General features: G+C 37.5%; 1 protein-coding gene across 4 annotated transcripts in view; it reads right to left on the bottom strand.

Annotated features, from left to right (window-relative positions):
• Nucleotides 1-22,914, bottom strand: part of TCERG1 (transcription elongation regulator 1) — a 34,474-nt gene that overhangs the window by 3,379 nt on the left and 8,181 nt on the right. For 2 of the 4 annotated variants that reach the window (XM_032196681.1, XM_032196682.1), the window contains 11 exons: nt 17,598-17,798; nt 15,496-15,611; nt 14,268-14,356; nt 12,394-12,554; nt 11,734-11,800; nt 9,832-9,967; nt 8,774-8,863; nt 7,898-8,016; nt 5,678-5,828; nt 1,265-1,429; nt 270-452 (listed from right to left, as the gene is read on the bottom strand). In XM_032196681.1, the coding sequence (XP_032052572.1) occupies nt 270-452; nt 1,265-1,429; nt 5,678-5,828; nt 7,898-8,016; nt 8,774-8,863; nt 9,832-9,967; nt 11,734-11,800; nt 12,394-12,554; nt 14,268-14,356; nt 15,496-15,611; nt 17,598-17,798 (1,478 nt within the window). Of the gene's footprint in view, nt 1-269; nt 453-1,264; nt 1,430-5,677; nt 5,829-7,897; nt 8,017-8,773; nt 8,864-9,831; nt 9,968-11,733; nt 11,801-12,393; nt 12,555-14,267; nt 14,357-15,495; nt 15,612-17,597; nt 17,799-19,097; nt 19,161-22,914 lie in introns of all 4 variants that reach the window. The other 2 variants (XM_032196679.1, XM_032196680.1) reach the window with 2 other exon arrangements.

Below are 22,914 nucleotides of genomic sequence, written 5' to 3'. Positions count from 1 at the left end.
TGCTGGAGAAGCACGGCAGGAATAATACTGTGAACTAACCCTTTGGGCAAATTGTCAGAACACCAATCCTAAAAGCAAAGCCTTCTCTTACAAACAATGCAAAACTCCCAACAGGAAAAAGGGAGGGCAGTGGAATAGAAAATATAATTCTATTTCTATATATATTCAGCTACAATTAACAAAGAGCTTTTTGTAGTGCAACAATCAGCAAAATGCACTGACAAGCTCCTGCAATGAATAGATCAGGAGAGAACCTGTTCATATCTTACCATGTCAGACAGAAGCGCTTTGAAGTTCTGTATTGCTTCTTCACGTTTGTGCTGCTCACGTTCTCTGTCAATTTCCTTGGTTTGCTCTGAGCGAGCTTTCTGGACTTCCCTCTCTCGTTCACGCAAACTTGCCTCAATGCGAGCTTGTCTTTCCAGCTCCTTTTCTTTTTCAGAATCTAAATTCTGAAACATAAGAAGAGCAGAAACTTTTCTCAATAATAATGTGACACCTTTCATATTTTCACTAGGCAGGTAAGCAAACTAAAGGATTGTCAAACTGAAGGCATCTTGGAACAAAACAAAGTGATTTAAGATGTAAAAGACTACGAAACTTTGCTTCAAGAACTATATGCTACAGAGGCATTACTGGGTTATATGCTGAAAGAAGTTTGGCCACAACACTGGTCCCAGAACAACTATTCTTAGGAGCATGTTCCTCATATACACTGACAAACTGAATAAAGGGCTGGGGAAAACAGTATAAACCATCTGTTAACCAAGCTATGCGGACTCAACCATTAATTCCCTGAAAGAGAAAAGTAGGAATACTGGACAGAGAGAATAACCCATGAAGGAACTGCATATGAACCACCTATAACTCTGCGTGAAACAACTGATACAAAAATTGCAGCAAAGGAAATCGCCCATCCTGGCTGGGAATAGTCCATGTAGCATCTGTATTTTCTCAAGTTTTAAAGCCACCGACTTTATGTGAGTCTCTGTTTCTCTTGTTCTGCTGGAGAAATTCTCCCATACATCTTGTGTGTTCATGTACGTGTGCAGGCATACACATCCCACGAACACTGGCACCAGCAGTACCATGGGTAGGACTTCTAAGAGTCAAGCTGTCCTCCAGGGTGCTTCAAACTAGCAATGGTACAGAATTCTCTGAAGTACGGAACGAAGGCACCCGAGTCCGTCTTCGATACATCCCACATTAACAGCAACATAACCAGCAGAGCCTCCAAAGACACACTTCTGAATGTCACACGCACCTTTGCTATTTTTTCTATGTACTGCTTGAAAAGGTCCTCCCTCTGTGAAGAGCTATCCACTGCTTTGTAACGAGGGTCAGTCTCTACTTTGTCCTTCACTTTGCTCCAGCGAGACTGACTGTCCAGGTGGTGATTAGCCAGTAATTCAAAGAAGTCCATCTTGATCTATTTCACAGACAATAACAGAAAGACAACACTTGAGAAAGAGGCTGATACGTAACAGTTTGCTCTTATGAAAAAAGGAATCAACTTACCTCCAACAGAGGGAAGTATACTAATTACATACCATTACAATTACAACTAATTACATAACATGTCTAAAATTCACTTCCCCTTTGGGACAATTTTGCTAAAGCAAGTAGATTTAGTGGATCTTCCTAATTTAAGATGAACTATATTCATTAAAGAATGATTCAGCAATACGGTTTTTATTGTTTTACTTCAGCTTATTTTTTAAACTTTTATGTATCAAAGTAACATGCTACTCGTTCCACGTAGCTTTTTGCTATCCATATTTCAGCAGCTATCCAGTTTTAAAACGGGCACTAAACAAATCAAGTATTTATGGATTCATCTTCCAAGTGCACAATGAACAGAGGTAAACACTTGGATCTGCTGATAAATAGCAAAATGGATGTAACCAATGAAGAATTAAGTGCTTACAGTGATCAAGTAAGTTACAGTTGAGATGGATATGAAAATATATATTAAACTTCAAGAAAACGTTTTAGTCTACATTTTCAATTAGAAATGGGACATCAACACTGTCCATAATGCTAACAACATGAAAGGCTGGCAGAGGATCATACTTTTTTTTTTTTTTTAATCTTGAGACAAAACTAGCAACATGTTTTCACCTGAACTCCCAGAATCAGCAGATGCATGAGCAAATACTGTGCCTTTATTACCTATCTCATTTTCTGGGGTAGGTAGTTTCCCTTGTTGCTGTCGCAATTGAGGTCCTAGGTTTTTTTTTTCCACGTTATTTCCACCTCTTTATGCCATAGAAGTCCGGTTTGGCATTTAAGCCTCCACCTCTGAACAGCAGCAAGGGGCAGGTTAGCCTCCTTGCACCTCAAGGGTGCACACAAGGTGAAGCGCGCTGCCTTCACAGCGCCCTGAACCCTGGTAGCCCACGAAGCAAGTTCTTTTGTCTTGGCACAGTACTTAAAAAAATGAGTTGAGAAGGGCTGGCCATTCAGTTTTTACTACTTAACTCCTCTCCTCATCCCTTTAAATAAGGGGACCACCAAAAGCTGTTTAGCTCCAAAACACAGCTTCACAAAGGAAGAAGGCAGACGGACAGGTGAGCAACCTGCTTGCCAGAGAAGCGCCATCCTGATGCTCTAAAACGTGTTTGGTTACAGCACGTACGAATGAGAGCAGAACCAACATTCTGCAGGCTTACCCAGGGATAATTTTAGCTCTTCACAATATCAATACATAAACATAAAAGGCTTTACAGACATTTTTTTCTTTACTATATCTGGGAGATTAAGATGGTAAGCACAGATTAGAACAAACTGGTTAGAGCCAGTGGAGAAGTTACTCTATATCTACAGCACTACCACTCTTACACTAGCTGCACAAAATCCTAAGCAAACCATCTATTCATTTTAAGATTAAGAATGTTGTTTCAAAACATCTTAAAACATGCATGCAGAATAAAAAAATGAAGCTTTCTAAGCCATAGCATTAGAAATCATTAGAAATATCTGTCAGAACATCAAACAACGCCCAGCTGTTACTACAGAAGTCCATAAAGTAAGGGTATCTCAAAGTTAAACCAAAGTACCTGGCACAAGTCACGTACGATAGATATATCCCATGGGACAAACAGGATAAAAACTACACTCACAGCACTGCTGAAGTACTTTGGCACCAGCTGCAATACAAAATCAAACCTAACAAAAAAATACATTGTGTAGGAGGATGTTTTTACAGGAACTGCCAGCAGCATTCCCCTGCCCTCTCTCAGACGCTGTGCAGACACCGCCCTGGCCATCTGCTGCTCCACTAACGATTGACTTTGAAGAAAAACAGGATCATGGAGCCAATTCCCTCCTGAGAAAAGTGAACGGCCCTTTCAGACTTCTCATACTCTCAGGGCACGGGTTTAACTGCAGTCAGAACTACCTTTCATCTGCAACGTACACAGCACAAGTATTGTGATTTGTTTGTCAATTAAGACAAAGGGGAAAACTTAAAAAAAAAAAATAAGACATAAAACTTCTCACCGAGGTAAAACAAAGGGGAAAACTTAGAAAAATTAAGACAAAAAACATCTCACTGAGGAATTTTTAGGATCACAGCTCTTCAATATACGGGTTTGATATATCTACAAGCACAGTAACCAGCTTGACTAACTAATATTACAGAAGAAAACTGTTGAGAGATCTTTGTACCGGATGCCGACGCTGACTGGCAACGTGGCAGCAGTGCATTTCCAACCGAGCTTTGGGAAGTCAACATAAGGAGGACTTAAGGCTTGTCTGCTGGCACTGCTCATCCTGAGGACGTGCAACAACGTCCCTGCGTCCTGGGACAGTACAGCGGGAACTTGGCCAAAGCCATCAGCGCGCAGGTCACTCCCAGGTGTCCTCCCCTGCCTCTGACCCACGCGTACCTGCTTACCTCCGTCACCCGAAGTGTTACGATCCTGTTTACTCACTGACGTTAGCCACGTGAATAAAAACAACTATCTGAAAACTCAGCTGGGCCCTACCGCCAGCCAGCAAGTCATAAATCAGTGAAGTAAAAATCAAATATTGGATAACTTTAAACCCTTACGTTAAAGATTTCTGTAAAGTTGATCCTCCATAAATAAAGATTTTGGACTTTTAAAACAGACTGAGAAAGCTTCAGGCTAAATGCATTAAATTTTCTTTTCTTTTAAACACTTTCAAAATCAAAGGAAAACAAGACTGAAAATATTTCAGGTGTATTTAGAAGTCTTTTTTTTTTTTTTTTTTGGCAGTTAACACATTGCAGGTACAACTCTCATCACTTCACAAGGTAAAAAACTAAAAAAATGTAAAGTACCGGAACTGCGGGAGGCTAAAGTCACCACACAGAGATACCAATTCTTTCCTCACTAGGGAATCCCATAATATTTGCGTGTCAGTGATTGACAGCTGTCAGACTGAACTGATTGACAGGCCGCACAGCACATAACTGTAAAGTCTATCCACTTGTTATAAAACAGAATACATAAAATGGTTACAAAACGCTTTTGGAGAAAAAAAACATTATTTCAAAAGCAAACACACACAGTCTCTCGTAACTTTTTAACTTAGAACAATCATGCAACAAAACATTTACTTTTTTTTAAGCTTTCAACTTCACTAAGCTGCAAGAATGCTTTAAAATTCCATTCATAACTGAAATGCAATATGTAGAAGTCTAGTTTTGAACTACATCAGTTCTCCTCTGAAAGCACAATCATTTATTGAAAATATCAGCAATAAGACAGTTCGCAAAAAATGGAGAACACAAAATCAAATTAGACCAGAGTGCCTCAATTAAGAAAAAAATATGCAAGACTTATTCAACAAGTAAACTGTCTGCAAATCTAACATGTTATTCAGCATTTCTCTCTTCAGCAAGTATTTAGTAAGCAAAATTTACATTAACTTTGTGCTACAAAAGAAATATTGCAGACTTTAAAATGTCAAAAAATGATTAGGCTTTAGAGGTTATTTTCTCCATTCGCACAACACACAGGGACATTTAGGTAAGAGGCTGCATATTTTGTTGGTAATAGTTGATGCCACCTCCATAGAAGCCTGCTCCCTACTATTGACAATATGGTCAAATGACATTTGGAATTCATCAATCTTTAATAGCCGACCTTTAATTCTAATAAGCAGCAGTTTATACATAAGATATATTTACTGAAAGATTAAAGTCACTAAAAGTGCTAGCTTTTAGATGGAAAGAGAAGACATGGAAGCTGTTTGAAATTTAAATAGAGCAGCCCACAGAGAATTTTGAGATCTTACTGCCTTCACTGAGAGAACAGGGAAGTAACGGCCAGTTCTGGATTCTCAAGCCAAACAAAGCAAGAATTTCCTTTCAGCGCTTCAGGACAATATATATTTTGTTTTAAATAGGGAAAAAAATTAGGCCTCATTCCAGTTAAGAATATGTTACATGCTTAGGAAAACAAAAAAAAAAGTTAACTCGGTTTCATAAAATTAGGTTCTAAGTCGGTATAGTATACCTGCAAACTTAAAAATAGTTAGTTCATAAAGACCAAAGAAACATCTGTAAAATGCTTACACTGTAAAGCCTCTATGGAAAGAGAAGGACTGAGTCTCAGAGAAGGCACGCTGGAAACCAAGCACTGGCTTTGTCCCATCTCACTCAGGCTCACACCATTCACACTGCTGGAACTAAAAAAAATCACCTTACCTTCTCACCTCTGGTCTTCGAGTCTTCTTTTTCCTTCTTTCTTGCCGCTGTGATAAACTCATTAAACAAGGCCTCTCGATCTTTCATCTTTTCAATTGCCTTGAATCTCGAGTCTTTAGCATGCTTGGCTGCAAATTCACTAAAAGTAGTTCTGCAACAAAATGGCAAGTGAACTAATTTGGCAGAGCCGTCTTTGCTGGGAAGCAGGTGCAGCAGAGAAATATTTCTTCTGCTAGAATACATGCCAGACCACAAAGAACAAAAAAACACCCATCCTATGTACTCACTATAGAGATGTTTGATCAGTGAACTACAGAAAGGAGTCAGGTTTAGGCACACACATGAAAGGTATTGTTAAGAGACTTATACGGTGCAGTATTTTTGTTGTTTTGGTTTTAATAGCACTACCTGCAAAATGTGCAGGTGTAGGAACAGAGATTATAATACAAACCAAGAAATTAAAAAAAAAACCTCAGCTGACTACAAGTCTTCTTTTTTGTGGTTAAGCAGTTCAGCCACCAGTCTGTCCAGGTATTTCACAGCTGTGAAACTAAAAGATTTACATGCATTCACTTGCAGCCAAACCATGCTAAGAGTTCACCGAGGAAATCATCGCTTGGTGTTAGTCATGATAGAACCCTGGCTGAATGAAATCTTCCCCTACCTGGAACATGGTGTAGCTCTATCTTAAAACACAGAGGGTCGAAAATAGATTAAATGCTATGGGCAGATGCAGCACTATTGGGCTTTCAACCCATTATTCCCACAGCATTTTCCTGACAGTTCTCTCACCTCCAGGGCCAGATTCCAATCTGTGCAGTAAATGTAGTACTGCCACTTACCTCAAAAAAAACCACTACTGTGCTTTTTCCAAGCTCTGATGCAAATCTGGCCCCAAGAATACGTGAGACACTTATAATCATACGAATGTTTCATCACAGCATGGAAATAATTAGACTTGGAAAATCCAGCCTACTGTTGCTGTAGGGTAAATTGAAACAAGAAGAGAATTTGGTAGCTTATTCAAAAAGATCAGAAAGTGAATGTATAGCTATATTGAAGAACAAGAGCTCCTTAAGTGGAACACAAACTCTTGAGCATGTTGGACTGAGATAGATGATTAAAAATAGTCTGACACTCACAGAGGTACAGCAATATCTTTAGACAAACACTGAAACCAGAAGACAAAGGATAAGATTAAACAAGACAGTCATTCAGTTGCAATTCTCTTTCCCACCCCAGCCCATAATTAGCTAAGAATTGGTCCCAATATGATGGGCTGGAGGTATCTTGGAAGTTGAGAATACTAAAGCTAACAAGAACAGTCCATGTTAGTCTCTGAATGCTATACTGAACTATTTTTTTTTAAATTTATTTCAAATATTCCCATGTCTCCATTCTTCCCAGACCATCAAAATTGTTGCCATTATTAAATGAACAGACAGATGTTTCAAATAAGAAATATTAATCAGATTTAAAGTAATTTAAAAGTTTACATAACACTGGATTCCACGAATTTCCAACATGGATCACTGAAAAAAAATTAAGCTGAAGTGAACCAGATGAGATGTTATTTCACTGTAAAGGAACTGGTGCCAGGTAATCCAAGAGACGCTGAAAGAGAATGCTTTAGAGCTCATCTGTTGACATAAGCACATACTTCATGAATTATACACAAGAAAGCTGTGGAACAAACAATTGGAGCAATAAAATCTTGAATGTTAGCATGTTTACTGTTAATCACTGCATTTAGGCCTGGATGTGAAGGGTAAGTAGTAATTTTCTTATTACAGCAACCAAAATATTGTTATATTAATATATTTTGTGACCAGAAAAAGGTCCCTTCAAATCCCCAAACTGACAAAACCTCCCTAATACTTCTCAAGGAATACTAATATTCTCAAGACGAAAGTTATGAAAGAAAACTCTGATCTGGTAGTGGATCTTGAGGTCTTTCTCACATTCCAAAAAGCATGCTGGGGATTTCTTCAAAATGCATTAAAAAATCATGAAAATACATAAAACATCATAAATGTCAAGTTCTATTATTTTATGGATTGTGTGAGCGCAAGCAGGCAAATGAAGATTTCAACAATACCTGATTTTTCTCCTCTTTGTCTCTAATTTTGGAAGAGGTTAATCAAGTTAACCTACCCAATACCACCCAACGTACTTTGTTCTAAGAGCGTTCATGCACATGAACGAGAAAGAAGCTCCTACCGTGGATTAATCTTTGCTTCTTCCATCATTTTCTTGAAATCCTCCTTCGCCTGCATTATTTTGTTTTTCTTCTCCTTGCGCTCTTCTTCAGCTCGTGTTTTCACATACTGATCAAATACCTACAGAAACACCAGCTGCTGACATAAACCATAGAAACCTGAAGCCACATAAGCTCCAGGCAAGACGGGAGAAAAATTCCATTTTTTCCTTTTGTCTTAATTCCTTTCCTCCCACCATAGAACCAACATAGACAGGCCAGAAAGAAGGGTTAAGGATGTTTTGTACTTCAATATGCAAATTATTCCAACCTACTGAACATGCAGTGTACCACACATGAACACGTAATCTGAGACCACCAAACAGTTTCTTACATGTTCATTTTATGTTAACATTTTCTGGGGTCATGTGCTTAAGAAAGCAGATCCTTCTTGTATTCTTGAAGTTTTCTATTTCCATACATCCATTTGAAGAAAAGCTTCTGGAGCAAGAACTTTTTTTTTTTTTTTTTTTTAAACAATGAAGATGTGCTTTAGGTTTTTCACACTTACTATTTTTCATGAATATCTGGATTAATCATTGCTCCAGGAGTTTGACAAGATACTGAAGATTCTCAACATTTCATTCAGGTTTTGAGAGCTTTCTGTATACATGTAACTTTCACTGTCTTAGAGCACATATCTTGCCACAACAGGAAAAATAAAAAATGTCAACTCGCTCCACCTCTTTTTGGCTTTTTCCTTTTCCAGACAAACCCTAATCACAACAAAAATCTCTTGCAATACTGATTACGGAAGACGGCTAAACAGGAAAAAAACAGACTGAGGACTTAGATAACACCTGTACTAGATGTGTCTGGAAGGGGAGTGAATTCTTTACCTGTTTTCTTTCTTTAGGGTTGAGAAGTAAGTAACGAGGATCAAAAACTATCTTGTGTAGTTCTTTCTCCCATGTTGAAAAAGCAGAGACCTTTAATCAAAAAAAAGTCAGATTTTAACTGTTAGGTTTCCTTGAACGTGCAGATGCTATAGAGTTTTGCTTGAAAACTATATGACATCTGATGAAAAGAGGGAGACAAAAATCATGCTGAAGTTTTCATCACTAATAGATGATGAGCTGTAGGGGTCTGCCATAGCAAGTTTCAACACTAATTGGCTCTGAGAACTTTAAATAATAACACACACTTAATTACTCATTAAAATAATTACTACGGTGTGACATTTTAAACTACATCAGAAGAAAGCTTTGAGATTCTATGTTCTCATATCCCATGCCTTCCCTATACCTTTTCTAAATATTATGAGTTTAAACAATATTTCTGCTACAACAAACTTAAAGAGGTTCAAGCCTCATTTTAATTACTTTTTATTAAAATTATCCCATAAGAACTAGTTAACGAAGCTAAATTAAAGCTCATAGGTAGCTGGAAACACTTCATTTTTTTAATAAAGTTACTACATGAACTCATACTCTGATAGGTATGTTAGGCTATTAAGAACTGATTGTATAAAGCAAATTTCAAATTTAGGTAACTAAAAGCAAGAAGTCTCCCATTTAAATATAAGGATGTACAGACTATAGTGGAACTTACTGTTTTTACTGTGTAGGAACATTTCCAAAAACATTAATTGTGTCCAGTTCTTACTTATTTTCACTGGCAGCTTTCAACTGTGTACTTACTTAACTTGGGGAAAAAAAAGTAAAAAACAGTCTTGATACTATTTAATTTCACTTAGAAATTCTGCTAATTTTAACGTTCATTGAAAGATAGGCTCTTGAACAAAACATATCCATGAATCAGAAGAACAATGAAATTGTTTTCCTTGCATAAGGCACTGCAGGTTCTGAATTAACTAAGAATTAAGACTTCTGCCTGAACTTCCTTTTCTCACACCCCTTCACTCACTCACTCTCTCACACACACTTATTTCTCTAACCCCTCTTTCTAGAAGCATGTCCTTGAATTGTTTCATCCGAGCCTCCAGAGGGACAATGGCTCTCTCTCGAGCGGCTTTAATTTCAGCTTCCATGGCAGCCTCCTTCTCTGAATCAATATCTTTGTTATCATCTTTCCTGGAAAAAAAATTAAATATACAGTACAACTTGATAAGTTCTTTGTTGGCTCTGTACGTTAGATTGAACTGCATCAATACAGAACAGATAACAGATTAATTCAGAATTACTGGCTTATAAAACATGGAAACCATTCTTTGAGATTTGGATAGGAATGCTTTTCATACTGGAAGATTTCAAGTAACCAAAGCGTTTTCAGCGACTTCAGTGTCACCAAGTGGGGCCAAGAAGTTAATACATTCTGGTTTTGTTCATTGGTCTCACCAGACGTGCAACAGATTTGGTTAGCTGTACTAACTTTCCTCTTCTTCCGTTCTAGACCATGAGGCCCTGTGAAAGGCTACAGGAGTTAGTTCAAACTGAGAATACCTTACAATTATTACGGCAGAAATGCTGTACCACGAGTGATACATTCATCCAAAGCATTTCTGAAAAGAAATGTGTGGCTTGTTGATTAACTGTGAACATTATAATCATCCCTAAGAGTACACAGTAACAAACAAAATGGTAAAACTACTTTTAAAATAGTGTGTACAAGTAACTCAGAGTAAAGTGACGTGTATCACTTCCAATAGGCAAAACAGACAGGCACAAAGAACTAAATAAAACACTTAAACCTGTGTAACAGTGTGAAAACAAATCTTAACAGGACTAATCACTATGAAAACCTAGATGGCTGGACTTTTTGGCAACGAAACCTTGTGTGCAGAAATTAACAAGAAAAACAAGCAACTTAAGCAAACTATTTAAGATAATAAATTATTGCACCTGATCAGGGCAATGCCAGACATGAGTACAGACTGGGAGAACTCCTTGAGAGCATCCCTGCAGAGAAGGACTTAGTGGTTCTGTTGGACAAAAAGTTCAACATGAGCCATCAGTGCATGCTTGCAGCCCAGAAGGCCAAGTGCATCAACAGAGGTGGGAGCAGCAGGCCGAGGGAGGTGATCGTCCCCCTCTGCTCTGCCCCACTTGGAGTGGTGCATCTGGGTCTGAGGCTCCCAGCACAAGGAGGTGGAGCTGTTAGAGCAGGTTCATGGGAGGGCCACGAAGATGAGAGGGCTGGAGCACCTCTCCTATGAAGGAAGACAGAGCTGGAGATGTTCAGCCTGGAGAAGAGAAGGCTCGGGGGAGACCTCCTTGCAGCATTTCAGTACTTAATGGAAGGGGGTTAAAAAAAAAAAAAAAAAAAAATGGAAAGTGACTTTTTACACAGATAGATACGATAATGATAGCGGGAATGTTTGTAAACCAGGAGAGGGGACATTTAAGATTAGATGTTAAGAGGAAATTTTTCACTCAAAGGGTGGTATGGTACTGAAACAGGTTCCCAAAGAAGCTGTGGATGCCCCATCCACAGCTTGGCCTTGGTGTTCAAGGCCAAGCTGGATGGAGCCCTGGGCAACTTGACTTAGCAGGTGGTATCACTGCCCATCGCAGGGGCAGAACTAGGTGATCTTCAAGATCTCTTCTAAGCCAAGCCAGTCTACAATTCTACGGTAAACCATGCTCAAAAGTATTTCCTGGATTCATCAAATAACTTATACCATTTACTTTCAATCCCAATGATTTCTTAAGACAATGCTATTTCCTCCTTACCATCTCAGAAATATCAAGCACTTGAGCTGCTAATGTAAAACAGCAGGAAGGTGATGAATCCTCTTAGTTACTGTTACCACTTTACTACATACAAGAGCATAGGAATTGCTTACATGAAGCTTCAGTTATTTTATTTACACAGGCTTAGTACTTAAAAACAAACTTACTTGCGCTTTTTAATTTTAATAGGCTCATCTTCATTTGCATCTTCTGTAGATTCATGCTCTTCTCTAACTGTAGAAGAGATTTCAGTAATACTTTAGAGTTTTATCTTTACAGTGAGGCTGTCCTTGAGCAAAAAACAGAGGACAATGTGTGCAGTACTGCATTCTGACAAAGGAAGACTGTCTTGGTTGCTTTCAGATAAATACCATCAGAATTCAGGGGCAGGACTAAAGGACTCGTGGCAATCTTTGCATTTAGGAGTATAAATACTGACCTCTTACTTCCATGAAAAAAAAAAATCAGGATAAACAGCCTAATGAAGAACATTTGGATCTCCTGGTTATTACTTGCACTTTGCTCTCCTCCAATACCAAGCCCACATGTCATCCTAGGATCATTTGCTAGAATCTGTACCAGAAAGAAATCTAAACTCAGCAGTCTCACGTGTTCTGTGTTCTTGGCAGCTGTTTTCAAACTGTATTGCAGTTGATGTTCTTGCACTCCCACTGTCTTTCTTAAAGAACTTCCAAAGCTACATGCATTCTTTAGTATCTGCTTACATTTCTCTCGCTTATTTAAATGTTACTAATTTTGGAAATGAACACAAAATAAATGATCAAGTATGTTCAGAGTTCTAAAGCAAGCAATAACATTGCTCTTACTGAGTTTTTTTCCTTCTTCCATTCCTTTTTTGTGAGGAGGCTCTTGAATAATTTTGTCCACATCAGCTCTTCCAATGAGGTCATCCGGTCTGTCCCACATCGAAAGCCGGGTGGTAGGGTTATAGAAGAAAACACGCTCATCGCCAGTCCACACCACACACCTAGAAGTTTAACAGAAAACAAAGTCTTATTTTGTTTTACCATATTTACATTACCATATTCAAAGACCAAGAAAGAACAAGACAAATTTTAATATTGGGAAGCTCTTTCTTCTTTCACTAACTCAATAAGTCACTACGTATTTGTCTGTAGAAAGAAGAAACATAAATAGACGTTATGGGAAGACTATTACAACTTGGCAGAACTGAAAAATCCCATGAAATAATGTATGGTTCAAACCTTCAATTGAATCCTGAAATTAGTTTTTAACAGCACTCATTGAAACAAGAAGGTTCCAAGCTGTTGAATTACCAAAGCTTTTAGGTCGAGCTTTTCTTTTGTTTTGCATTTCTTAAAAATACTGCATGCAGCGTGCCTTCCTTTTCACAGTATTCCCACCTTTCCTGTCTAAAATATCCTAGTTTTCCTTTTTATATCCATGAATCTTGGTCTGGAGGCATAGCAACAGCAGCACAACTGAGTCTGAAGAATATGTTATGATTAGCTGCCACGAACAGGCTGCCTGGTCAATCAACCAACGCAAATACTGTAGTATAGACGTCTTCACCCACATGGTGTCGGGAACAGCACGGAAACAAGTGGAGGAGGGAGGAGTGGATTCTAGCTTGTATACTTTTTTAGTCAGTGACAACTTGCACTCTACTTGTCAATACACACCTTCTCTTCATGTTTGATTAAATTCACAGTTACCGGAAGGAGGGCTGACAAAAGACTCTTCCCATAATTGCTAGTGTTAAATGATGGAAAGTAATGTTCTGCATATGCAATGGCAGAGTATCAGTTTACTCAAACTAATAAATAACTGTTCCCCGGTTTTAACATTTCTGATGTTACTCACATTGTTCCTAAAGAGCAAAAATAATAACACCTTAAAATATCCCCATGTAAAGAAAGACCAATTATCACAAGCCCACTGGTCAAGAGAAAACTTCTAAAGACAATTACATTTAGTATCCTGTGAAATAACAGTTGCAGAAACAAAACGGCATCAGGGAGAAACACAGGAAATACTAGCAAAGAAAATCCTATGAAAGCAGAAGGTTAGAGGAGTCAGTCTAGTGCCACAGGAGAAATGTAGAGAAAAATAGGCTATACTTAAGTTGTGTTTGGAATGAGCATAGCTTGTAGTTTTTGAAGATGTAAAGAATATACCACAATTCCATTTGAGAAAGCAATTGACTCTCTTTTTGAAAATCATCTACTACAGAATAAAAGTATAATGGTCACAGCACGGGTAAAGTCTTCATGATGCTATACATATAGGCTGCTATTGAGCATCTATCCTACATTAAAAAAACATTGGATTATTTTGGTCATTAGCTGCACCTAGTCCTTCCCCAATACATAAGGGCAAAAGTAGTACACATGCTCTCTTTTTGGCCAGTGTTTCATGCCAGATCAGAAGGAATCAGTAGCAGATGAAGCTGGCTGGGATATGAAATCTATGCTGGTAACATCTCATAGGGCTGCAGACTGCAGTTAGTGAGTGGTACAAAGACTATGTGCACACACCACTAAACACCAGAAGTACTGGGACAGTGTGAATTGTGTTGCCTGAAGGAAACAAATGCTATTTGAGTCAGAAGAGTACCAAGAAAAAGGTTCTTCACACGTTATTACTTGTTCTACCTCTCCAGCAACCTTCCTTGTTTCAGTCGCCCCAGTTGCAGGCCATAAGGAAAATCGTTACCTACCATGGGGTTCCTGGAATAGGAGTGGTTGCAACTGGCTTGGCTTTCTGAGCTGCTTTTTCTTCTTCAGTCATTTCTTCCTCTTTTGGCTCCTCAAGATAAAAAAAAAAAGTTACAGGATGTAGACAATAATAAATAGCTATTTATTTATTTTAACGCAACTGGCTTTAAACAAGCAAAAGTATTTTAAAAACAATGTTAATAAGCAGCTCACAAATATACTTCATCCACACTTCAAACAACAGTATTGTAATTTCATCACATAGACAGTAACTGCTATTCCAAAATCTCAAACCGGAGTGTTTACTTAACTTAGACTTCAGTGAAACTTTACTTAAATGCTTTCCTAGTTCTGCATGAACCCTTGACTCAAGGCCTAAACATAGGGACAATGGTCCAAATACTCAAAGAAATTTGTTTTTATTCTTAAAATACACTTACTTGAAACTGAGACATGGAGTATGAAACAGTCAAAAGTCTACAGTGACCTTTGTAACATTATGATTCTATGATTAAAACAAACAAACAAACAAAAAAAACAACTAGCAACTACCTCAAAAGTAAACGGGGCAAATTGGTAGCAAAACCAGCCAGTGAATTACATGGTTTTGCTTAGAAATCTACATGGACGTTCATAGGAATCAATATAAAAACATTTATTTTCATTCAAGCATCTTGGTATCTTTAAGACCTACGTTTTTTCAGCATGACAAAAAGCATTACAAAAAAAAAAGTTGCAGTGTAAGCACTACACATTTTCTAGGATATGAATTCCTAGAAAGCTAAACTTACTGGTTATAGCACATGGAAAGAAAGTTTTGTTTCAAAACTGCTCAAAAACTAAGTAGTAAAGAAGTAGGAAAATGGCTATTTAAAGATTCCATATATTCAGCAAATTTCATTTTTCTGAACATCTTCAGATGAGAAATCATCACACCGATGTAATTACCTATTTTTTTTTGTCTATGTTCACATTAATTTATTATTATTATTTTTTTTTAACTTAATTCACATACTATGATTCTTGTAAAGTTTTTTTCCCCCTTAAAAAAAAAAAAAAAAAAAGCTGTGAGGCCAAAAAGGAAGGCTTTCAAAATCACCCCAGGAATTCAAGAACTCAAACTACTAACCATGTCTCCTGTCAATATGCCTGGTCTACAGATGCATCCACACCTGTAGGATGTAGGATTCAAAATGGCGATACTGACTATTTGGTTGCAAGGTCTTTTACCTCCTTTATAAGTTCTTTTATAGGTTCTTCTTTTGGCTCTTCTTCCTCTGTCTCCATTGGTAAAGGCTCCTCCATAGGTTCTTTAATCGGCTCTTTAATCTTCTCTTCCATTTTTTCTGCATGAAGATAAAAATTTCCTTAGTATTATTAATAAACAATTATAGAACCAAAAGAGACGTGGTTTTTTTATCAGTAAGTTTCGCTTTTGCTGTTGTAAATTGGAAAATTTTATTTTTAACGTGTTTTCACCCCATTCCACCCTCCTTGTGCTTTACAATGTGTGCTTATAAAAATAATCTCATCTCCTGTAGCATGATCTACTTGGGACTGGACAAGGAAATACTGCAGGACAACTTTAGCTGTTAAAAAGCTAGCTAAAGCATATCGATAGAAATAGCCAAAACACTAATAAAAAATATCATCCATATTCAAAAAAGTATTCAACTTTTAAAACAAAAAGTCTTAAGTTTCAACATGAGATACTGGGACATTGGCAAGGAAGTCTTTTTTTTTTTGGTAAGTACATCATGCATAAACTATGGAAAAAAGCTAATTGGAAAAACATTAAATTTATAAAGAAAAGCAAGAAGAGAAGCCTTGAGGTCTTCAACTTAATTGCTAGCCACTTTGTGATTACGTGTAGTTGAGAGTATTTCTTTCCCATCACAATGGCAAAGACTTCCTTTGACTTCAAATTCTCCTACGAACAGTATTTACTAGCAGTTACGGTCAGATAGGCTGACATTCCTTTTGCAAGTAAGGATCCAATTACAAAAAAAGTCTACACCATGATGAGAAGTGGGTTTTTTTGAATTGTTCTAAATTAAGGCATAGGTTTGCAAATGAAGCATCAAAAGATAAATCCAGAGAGGGAAACATTAAATTTACTCAAGTAATTCAATACAGAGTTAATAATAAATGAAGTATATACAGAGCTAGGATTACATAAGGATTCCAGAACTTCCAGGAAATATTTTCTAGATTGCAAGCAACATTGAAGGCCACCTTCAGATTAGAAATGCTGTGACAAAAAAACACATCTGAAAATTCATGGAGACTCATCTGAAAATTGCACTGTACCCATTTAAAAAAAACAACATATAATCTTCAGTCAGCAAAACTGGTATTTGCTTAGGTGACTTCACATCACTAAATTGCAGAGCTATTATTTATACCCAAGTTATTAGAAAGATGGGTATCAATTAAACTAGCTCACTGCATAAGTGTTTGGAGTGTGTCTAAACAGAGACTTCTTGTTACTAAAAATTCATGAGAGAATAAGAGCAAGAACTATTTGCTCTGACTGTATTTTATTTCTCCCAAAAAAGACTTCAAACTGAAAAAAAAAAAAAAAAAGCCACAAGATTTTTGCCCCTTCTTCCTTATTTGTGATACAAGAATTTGCCTCCAAAGGAAAACACCCATTGATATAATGTGGATAAAAATTAAGACAAGAATATGACCTGAATACAACTTGGGAACTGCGAGGCAGGAGGTAATTTCTTCCTATTTCAAAACTTATCATACACTTAGCTTTTCACAAACAACATACTTTCCTGGTTTACACTCTTTAAAATAAATGATCCCCCCACCTGCACCTTTCTGTCTTTCTTTCCGATCTCGTCAAACAGATGAGTAGGTACAGTATTTACACTCTACTGGAGTGGAAAGACTCATTTATTTGTGTGTTACAGGATATCAAAGCAACTCTAGAACAAAATACTCTTTCAGTGCAGTGGGAAACAAAGAAGCTACAACTTCCAGGCTCAAACAGCTTAAGTGTCTTTAGTTCGGCACTGGAATGGGTAGCCCAGGGAGGCAGCAGAATCACTGTCCCTGCAGACGTTTAAGGAAAGGTTGGACCTGGCACTTAGGGACATGATTTAGTGGGTGATACTGATAGTGGGGGATGGTTGGACCAGATGATCTTGGAGGTCTTTTCCAACCTGAATGATTCTATGATTCTAAGTGGATCCTTATAATCAGGATTTCAAAATATGCTTAAGGCAGATACTGGATTAGAAAAATTCTTGTTCATATTTTCAAACACAACCATTAATGGTCTAAGGAATTTTGCCTGGTATAAAGCTGTATTAAAGTACCTTTTTCTTTCAGTTCTTGGGGTTTTTCCCATGTTGACTCCAAAGTCCTGTTGTTGTAATAGTAAGTCTTTCCATCTGCTGTTTTATACTCTGTCCACTCAGAGACTGCTGTTGCTCCAGCCAATGTGGCAGGTGAAGCGGCAATAGCAACCTGAGGATGGATCATAGGTACAATGGGAGGTGCCATTCCTGGCAAGACACCTATATAAAGAACAAACAAAAAAAGAGAAAAGAAAAAAGGGAAAGGAAACAGAACAGTAAATGACAATGAAATACCCAAGAACAAAAACCTAGCACTTTACTGACTTACTTTACAAAGTACATAAAAATTATTTTGAAAATGAAATTCGAAAGCAAGGCATAGTTACTGAACTTCCTTCCTACATTTTCTGATCAGTAATGCCTGTGTTACCAAGAAAAACAGATAAATAAATTTTTAATTAATTTCCAATTCTACACAGAACAAAGCCTGTTAGTTTTTAGACATTTCCTTTAACACTTCAAAATGAAGCATTATGCTAAGAAACACATCTTTCTTATTTCTCTGTAGCAAGTTATAATTAAACAGTGGAATAATTCTGTCATTTTAACATACTCCTAATGCTTTTGTGTAAAAAAAAAATAAGTAATAACAACAATGTTGGTTTGAATTTCAGCCATACAATACAATACGGATCAGAACTCTGGTATATCTTAAACCCTGACTTAAAAATTAACATAAATTTAGAGCCTTGGATGAAAAAGAAATAAGAATTAAATTATTTCAGATTGTGATGGTTTTGTTTAGTATTGAAGACTGGAAAAAACATTTTATTCACATCCTAAAGCAAAATGCCAAGCAGATATGCAAAGGTAAAAAAGTCAAAATGCTACGTTATTCTGTTAATTCTCTGTTTATCCCAACAAAATGGATATACTGAAAGTATTTTGAATGACAACTTCTATAGAAGTGAATTGGATACGACTAGCATCACAAGATCATAGTTTTGAGCTTTCACCATTTGCATGAAAAAGTTTCATTTTAAATAAGGGGAAAAAGTACACATTACACATTGCCATAAACTAACTTCAGTAAATGGCATTTCTTAAATGCATAATATGAAAAATTAAAAATTTATACTAAGACACGTACACGCACACCAACATGCAAGCACAATCATGTCACTATACATGTGGAAGTCAGAAAAACAAAAATCCACACACAAGAAACTAATAACTAAGAGGTATGGGCATGAAGAGGTTCACAATTATTACAGAACTCAGTGATTACAGAAAAATGTACTGGATTTTTTTTTGTATAAAAATAAGCTACCACTAACAGTTAATTGGGAAAGTTGTTTCCTGACCAAATACGATATTTGCATTTATACTGGTCTTGAAAGTAAAGTATAGATATTCAATTAATTGGGGGAAGCAAATAAATAAATAAAAAATAAACAACAACATTCACTACCATGCCAACTTACAGACAAAACGAACTAAGATGGTTTTGAAAATTACCGGTCTTGGTGGTAGCGACTGTCTTTACATACGGGCAGCTGACTATTTGCATCATTGCTACACCTGTAAAATGGATAAGCAAGCATGTTGGAAAGCTGCCATTGTACGTCAGCTACCACTGGGAGTCTGGGTGCTACAGATTTCCTGCTACAATTTGGAATGCCATTTTCAGCTGGCAAAAAAGAAAGCCTCTTAGACAAGAAAATGTGAATTATTTGTGCTCCAGAATTTTATGCCAGATCAAATTTAAAACTGATTTTAAGCTGCAGCAACAGTTTCTGCCTACATTAAGCCATCTGTTTAGCAATTACTGGGATGCTGCTTAAAAAAAAAAAAAAAAAAGAAAAAACAACAAAAAACCCACCACGATGTTTGAATGACGACTCAGGGGTTTAAGTTCATCCTAGGCAAGGTAGCACCATGGAAGATTATGCTAATGGAGATGTTCTCCACTGACAGCATCTGCTCAGACAGATCCATCAGAGCAGCAGCAAAGTGAAACCGACTGTCTTTGCTTCTTTCAGTCTGCTGCTGCATTTAGGAAGTAGTAGCCAGAGGAGGACAGATTTAAACTAGTCCGACTAGCAGGGAGTGGTGGGATGAAATCCAAGTCCAACCCAGAGGAAAAGGTGAGGTGATGAAGGTCATTAAGGAAAGGCTGGAGGTAGAAGAAGGGGAGGGGGGAGTAATAAAAGCCATGAAGCCACGTACAGAGGTACACAAAGCTGCACTAGGTCAGTGGCAGCAAATATTTCCTTCATTTTTTGTTACCTAGAATGTCATGAGCTGAAAATGCTCTGAAAACAGCATTAGTTCTCCAAAGCCATCATGCACTGTTCTGCTCTCCAGCTGTGACACAGGCCACAAAGGGGAAAGCATCTAATCCTCTTCAATTAGATGAAAAATTCATTAGGAAATTAGACAGGTGTAAGGGGAATGCATTTCCAAAAACCTTCATGTTAGGGTACAGAAGGAAGCTGCACAAGTTTTCTCTACATCGGTCCAGTTTTGACACTTGGAAACTGAAACACGTCAGAAGCTTCTCCCTAAACTATTTCAATTCCATCACATGAGGTTGGAAATCCTCCAGCACAAAGTGAAATTAAACCCCTGTGTTTATAACAAATGTAACTTCTATTTTTCTTCATTAGAGATGTAGTATCAAAAGTGTACTAGAAATATTGCCAATTTATTTCAAAAATATTTGCAAAAAGATAGAATTGTAATGTTAATTGTAATGTTCTTTACTAATTACTTCAATGAAAGAATCCAAAACAAGTTTTATAAAAAAAGTATGACTTGAGACACAAAAACAATGACTCAAACAGCACTGAATGAAGCATTTCTCTAAATCTGGGAGGAGAGTAACCTTATGTACTCAAAAATTCGTTTTGTTAAGGAAGTTACAGCATGTCTTAGAAGTGGGTCAGTATAAATAGCGCCATCTGCGGGACTGCTGAGATTCGAGATACCACAGCGCAGATACGACTTGCAAATACCCAAGCTGTTTCCTCTGCCAAGTTCATTATCAAACACACAGCTAACTTTTAACATATGAATTAAGAGAAAGCAGACTTACTTTTTAAGATCTGAGATTACGAGATATCACTAATCAACTCTTCCATTGCTCCGTCTTACTACAGCACAATACAGAGATTAACTTTGCAATCACATGACAATGGCATTCATCAACTGTCCCTGTAACTTAAAAGCAATCCAGCTGATTTTATATGAACTGCTGAAAGTCCCAAACATCTATACATTAAAAACTTTGTAAGCCTTTTTGAATTCACCTTTCACTGCCTTGAACTCATTTTGACTTCTCTTTAAACTTTTTTGTTTGTTTGTTTGTTTTTATGGGGGTTGTAAACCATTACAATCAACTCAGGCTAGAGCTAGCTGAAAGGAGTAAAATTATTTTATTCTGTAATCAGGCAAAATAACAAATTTGACTCATCAGCAGAAACATGCTCTTTTCTGCTGGGTATCCCTCCCGTGTGTTATGGGTTCAACCCCGAAGGCTCATCTCACCACGAGAACAGGAGAGGCCACATCTGCACTTACTACCCCTGAAGTTCTGAAAGACTCGTTTTCAAGTAAGAGTCTAAGGAGGAGGTGACTGACACTCTTCCTCTGTCTTTCCTTCTGCACTCGATAAATTCTTTGACTGAGAACTTACAAAAAAAAAAAAATCAACCAACCACACAGCCCAGGGTGTCCATTTTCAGTGGTGCTCACCTCTGCCAGTTTAACCATTCGCATTTTACCAGACAGTTCACAGCTAAGTAGGTGGTTGTATCTTTCCAAGATGCATAAGAACCCTCCGCACTACTCCGATTCTTTGCTGACAGCGTCAGAAACTGCAGGTAAGAGCAGCCAGCTGGCCACTTCTAAGGCTTAGCCATTTCTCTTGTTCTCCCAGACCTCACAAATACACAGACAGCAGAATTCTCCCCACATTCTTTACTAACTTTTCACCCCACCTTGAATATGACGTTCAGAATGTTTATCTGTCCTTAAACAAGGAGCACTACGCTGTGATTGCCTTTTCAAGTGTACTACAGCTGCAAAAGCTTTGCCTAGTTATTTGAAAATGTAATATGCTTCTAGAAGAAACAACTAAAAGTTGGTTCTCTCTTCTAGTCTCTCTTAAAATAAATGCTTTTTATTCCACATATTTTCTACCTGATGGGTAAAACGAATACCCCTTTGAACTATTTTGGTGCTTTTATCTTTTTATCAAAGAGGATATAAGGAGTGTTCTAAAGCATTTTTTTTCATCTAATTAATTAAATGGGAGGTTAAAGCCATCCATCGTACGTACTGCATCTAGGCACTGAGTGGACAGCAGGAAAGAAGTCACCTCCCTCAGCCTGTACAGAGCAAAAGATGCCAGGAGGCAGCTCAGAGCTGCTTCTTTGTAATTCTTCTTCAGAAACTAACTTGTATCCAACACAACTGCAGTCTCAAGGCTTTCCTTGCAAGGGAAAACCACCAGCTCTCAAGTATTTAATTATACCACTACGCACTGAAACAGAAGCAACAGGAACTGTATCCATGAGAACTGGATTGTTTAAGCAAGGAGTGGTTTGCAGGACCAACTAAGACCTGTTCAGTGGTTACAAAGAGCAGGTCGAGTCCAAAATTGTGCCGGCCTAAAATATCTCCTTCAGTATCTAACCAAATGTCTTTATCAAAACTTGATAAAATATAACTAAGCCAGGCACCAGAGGGCTCCCATCTATGATTCTGTCCCAATGGTCTTTACATCTGAAGCTTACGGATAGCACCCTGGCATCCTGAATGCCTAAATTTAACTGCCCTCTGGTTAAAGCTCAACATCTTGCTTAGACATTCAGCACCACGCTTAATAGTTGCAGAACAAAGGAACTACAAACACCCAACATCACTCCAGGGCAACGCATTTGAATGGTAATTTTTCCTGCTCATAAATTATTTTCATCTGACTTTCTTCGGCTATAATCCGTGTCCTAATCTAGAATAAGCCCAAGACTCGAGGTCTATACCAAACAAGTTGAAAAAAGTTGAAGTGATATTGCAACTGGTAAAATACAGAGCTACAGTTTTCTCAGTCACTTATAGATTCTGGCCAAAGCTCACTTTTTTTTTTTTTTTTTAAATAGGATGACAACATAGACACATGCCGTAAGACTAGGAAGTGTTTAGTGCAATTGTTGTATTTCCAATCATATAAAAGATAAAGGGTTACATGTTTAAATGTAGCTATTTTCTGATACAGATATCAAAGAATTCAAGTCAAAAATTTCATTTTCATTGTTAATTAAAAAGTCTGTCT

Source organism: Aythya fuligula, chromosome 14 (genome assembly GCF_009819795.1).
Source record: "Aythya fuligula isolate bAytFul2 chromosome 14, bAytFul2.pri, whole genome shotgun sequence".
NCBI classification, from domain to species: Eukaryota; Metazoa; Chordata; class Aves; order Anseriformes; family Anatidae; genus Aythya; species Aythya fuligula.
The sequence above is the reverse complement of the archived record's forward strand: the minus strand, read 5'-3'. Positions and strand labels throughout refer to the sequence as shown.